At 44.1% G+C, this 3,474-nt stretch overlaps 1 protein-coding gene across 1 annotated transcript in view; it reads right to left on the bottom strand.

Annotated features, from left to right (window-relative positions):
* The window catches only part of LOC105514822 (zinc finger protein 813-like), a 23,128-nt gene that overhangs the window by 17,135 nt on the left and 2,519 nt on the right, over nucleotides 1-3,474 (bottom strand). Inside the window, exon 2 of the mRNA XM_011946482.1 lies at nucleotides 2,608-2,734. Within this exon, the coding sequence (XP_011801872.1) occupies nucleotides 2,608-2,734 (127 nt within the window). The remainder of the gene's footprint in view (nucleotides 1-2,607; nucleotides 2,735-3,474) is intronic.

A 3,474-nucleotide genomic window follows, 5' to 3' on the forward strand; every position in this document is an offset into this window, starting at 1 on the left:
AAAAAAAGAAAAAAAATTTAGTATTTTTAGTATTTTTATATTTTTGAGGTATAGTCTCGCTCTGTTGCAACAGGCTGGAGTGCAATGGCCCAATCTTGGCTCACGGCAACCTCTGCCTTTCGGGTTCAAGCCATTTTCCTGCCTCAGCCTCCTGAGTACCTGGGATTACAGGCACACACCACCATGCTTGGCTAATTTTTGAATTTTTACTAGAGATAAGGTTTCAACATGTTGGCCAGGCTGGCCTCGAACTTTTGACCTGAAGTGCTCCACCTGCCTCAGCCTCCCAAAAGTCCTGGGATTGCAGACGTGAGCCACAGCGCCTGGGGGCACTTTGTGACACTAACTAGTGGACTCATGTCAGTTATATTGCATACCACATACCAAAAAACCTTATGTACAATCATAAAAATTAGTAAAATATTATAACCCATAAAACTAGCAAGCAAATAATAGGTACATTTATACAACCTGCAGAATTCTAAACAATTCCCTGTTAAGAAAAAAGCCACAACTTCTACTTACCACCAGCACACAATATATCAACTGAAATACCTGTTAAGATCACTACCTTCTGATTTATGAGGTCAAAACAATACACAGCATTATAAGGAATAAGAAGTGACTAACGGCCTGTAGCGGTGGCAGATGCCTATAATCCCAGCACTTTTAGAGGCGGGCAGATCATGAGGCCAGAGTTCAAGAGTACCCTGGCCAACGTGGTGAAACCCCAACTCTACTAAAAATACAAAAAAATTAGCTGGCCTTGGTAGTGGGCAGCCTGTAATCCCAGCTACTCGAAAGGCTGAGGCAGGAGAATCGTTTGAACCCGGGAGGTGGAGGTTGCAGTGAGCTGAGATTGCGCCACTGCACTCCAGCCTGAGCGACTTCATCTCAAAAAAAAAGAAAAACAATTGACTAACAGTGTCGGAGGGTGCAATTATGATGTCACAGCTACATTTATGGAACAGGCAATACAACAATTCTGTATATATGCATTTCCCTAGTTACCTAGTTCACTATGCGTAAAATATAAAACATAGACTGTGTACTGGGAAAATTTATAAACTGAGATCAGAGAAAACATTGTATAAAACAAATTGCACAATAAAAACAAAATATGATGCAGGCTCCCTGGTCTGAATGTTCTTATTGGCCAAAAGCCATGCCCAGAGTTCTTATTCTGCAATAGGATGTTCCTGCAGATGGGGCCTTTGAGAGAATTTGGTCATGGGTGTTGACTACTCGTGAATAGGGCTCGTGCTTTTATAAAAAGAGATATTAAAGAGCTCATTGCCTGTTCCTCTTTCCACCGTGTCAGAACACAGCAGGAAGATGGCTGGGCTAAACCATGAAGAAGGCTCTCACTAGGAACCAATTTGGCTGGCATCTTGCTCTTGGATTTCCCACTTTCCAAATTCATGAGAAATAAATTTCTGTGTCTGAAGCCTCCCAGTTTAAGCTATTTCTTTGTTTGTTTGTTTTTGAGACTGAGTCACCCCTATCACTCAGCCTGGAGTGTACTGGCAGGATTCTCCTGCCTCAAGAGATTCTCCCGCCTCAGCCCAGAGTCTCACTTTGTCGCCCAGACTGGAGTGCAGTGGGGCAATCTTGGCTCACTACAGTCTCCACCTCCTGGGTTCAAGTGATTATCCTACCTCAGCCTCTTGATTACTTGGGATTATAGCTGTGCACCACCACACCCAACTAATTTTTATACTTTCAGTAGACTGAGTTTCACTATGTTATGTTAGCCAGGTTGGTTTTGAACTCCTGACCTCAGGTGATTTGCTTGCCTCGGCCTCCCAAAGTGCTGGGATTACAGACTTGAGCCCCTGGGGTACAAGAATCGTTTGAGCCCGAGAGGCGTAGCTGGCTGCGGTGAGCCAAGATTGCACCACTGCACCGTAGCCTGGGCAACAGAGTGAGACTCCGTCATAAAAAACAAACAAAAAAAAGTAATTAAGAAGGGAGTCAAAGCAGGTCTACACGAAAAAGCAATTAAACACAAAAAGTAGGAAATGAGAGATGAAGAAGAAAAAAAAACCTACAAGAAATACAGATAATATGTAACAAAAACACAACGGTAAGGTCTTCTCCATCAGTAATACTTCAAATGTAAATATTTAACTCCACACTCAGAAGGCAAAGACTGGCTGAATCAACAGGAACCAATTACATGTTGTCCACGGAAAACTCATATTAGCCGTAAAGACACACATACGCAAAAATTAAAAAAATAAAAGCCAATAATTAGGTATGGGGATTGGGGCCTGTAAGCCCAGCTACTTGGGAGACCAAAGAGGGTGTCTTGAGCCCAGGAGATCAAGACCAACTTCAACAACACAGGAAGAACCTGTGTCTAAAAAAAATAAAACTAAAAAAGTAGCCCGGCATGGCGGCATGCACCTGCACCAGCTGCCGAGGGAGGCTGACGTGGGACAATCACTTGAGCCCAGGAATTCAAGATTGGAGTGAGCCCTGATTACACTATTGCACTCCGCCCTGGGGGACAGAGAAAGACACTGTATCTAAAAAAAAAAAAAGAGAGAAAATACAAAGATACCCAAAGGCACATCCCCACTTCTGGAGGGAAGTTATCCTCACCCAGGGAGACCAGGTTCCTGTAATTCTCCAGCATCACGTCCCTGTATAGAGTCCTCTGAGCAGGGTCCAGGCATTTCCACTCCTCCTGAGAGAATTCTATGGCCACATCCCTGAATGTCAACAGACCCTGAAATGAAAACTCATTTTAAGCAAATGGTTATGGGAGGAGTTCTTATCTTTATAGAAAATGAGAAGAGGAGAGAGGGGAAAGTGTGGATTTAATTGTAGAGAATGTTCTGACATCCAAGTAAGGGATTTCTCACCACATGATGTCTTCCCAGTTGTGTTTGATTATAGTTTTCTTCTTTTTTTTTTTTTTTTTTTTGAGATGGAGTCTCACTGAGTTGCCCAGGCTGGAGTGCAGTGGTGTGTTCTCAGCACACTGCAACTTCCACCTCCCAAGTTCAAGTGATTCTCTTGTCTTAGCCTCCTGAGTAGCTGGGATTACAGGCAGGTGCCACCATGCCCGGCTAATTTTCGTATTTTTAGTAGAGACGGGGTTTCAGCATGTTAGTCAGGCTGGTCTTGAACTCCTGACCTCGTGATCTTCCTGCCTCAGCCTCTCAAAGTGCTAGGATTACAGGTGTGATCCACCACACCCAGCCCAGAAACGTTTATTGACAATGCAAGTGACGTTCAGTATCTAGATGAGACAGGGTATGAGTGATGTCTTCAGAGATGACAATGTCCACAGTGAAAGACCAGAAACTAAAATCTGGCTGGGCACGGTGGCACATGCCTGTTATCCCAGCTAGCCGGGAGGCTGACACAGCACAACTGCTTGATCCTGGGAGGCAGAGGTTGCAGTGATCCGAAATCACGCCACTGCACTCCAGCCTGGGCAACAGAAACTCCATCTCAAAAAAA

Source organism: Colobus angolensis, unplaced genomic scaffold (genome assembly GCF_000951035.1).
Source record: "Colobus angolensis palliatus isolate OR3802 unplaced genomic scaffold, Cang.pa_1.0 Scaffold25, whole genome shotgun sequence".
Classification (NCBI taxonomy): domain Eukaryota; kingdom Metazoa; phylum Chordata; class Mammalia; order Primates; family Cercopithecidae; genus Colobus; species Colobus angolensis.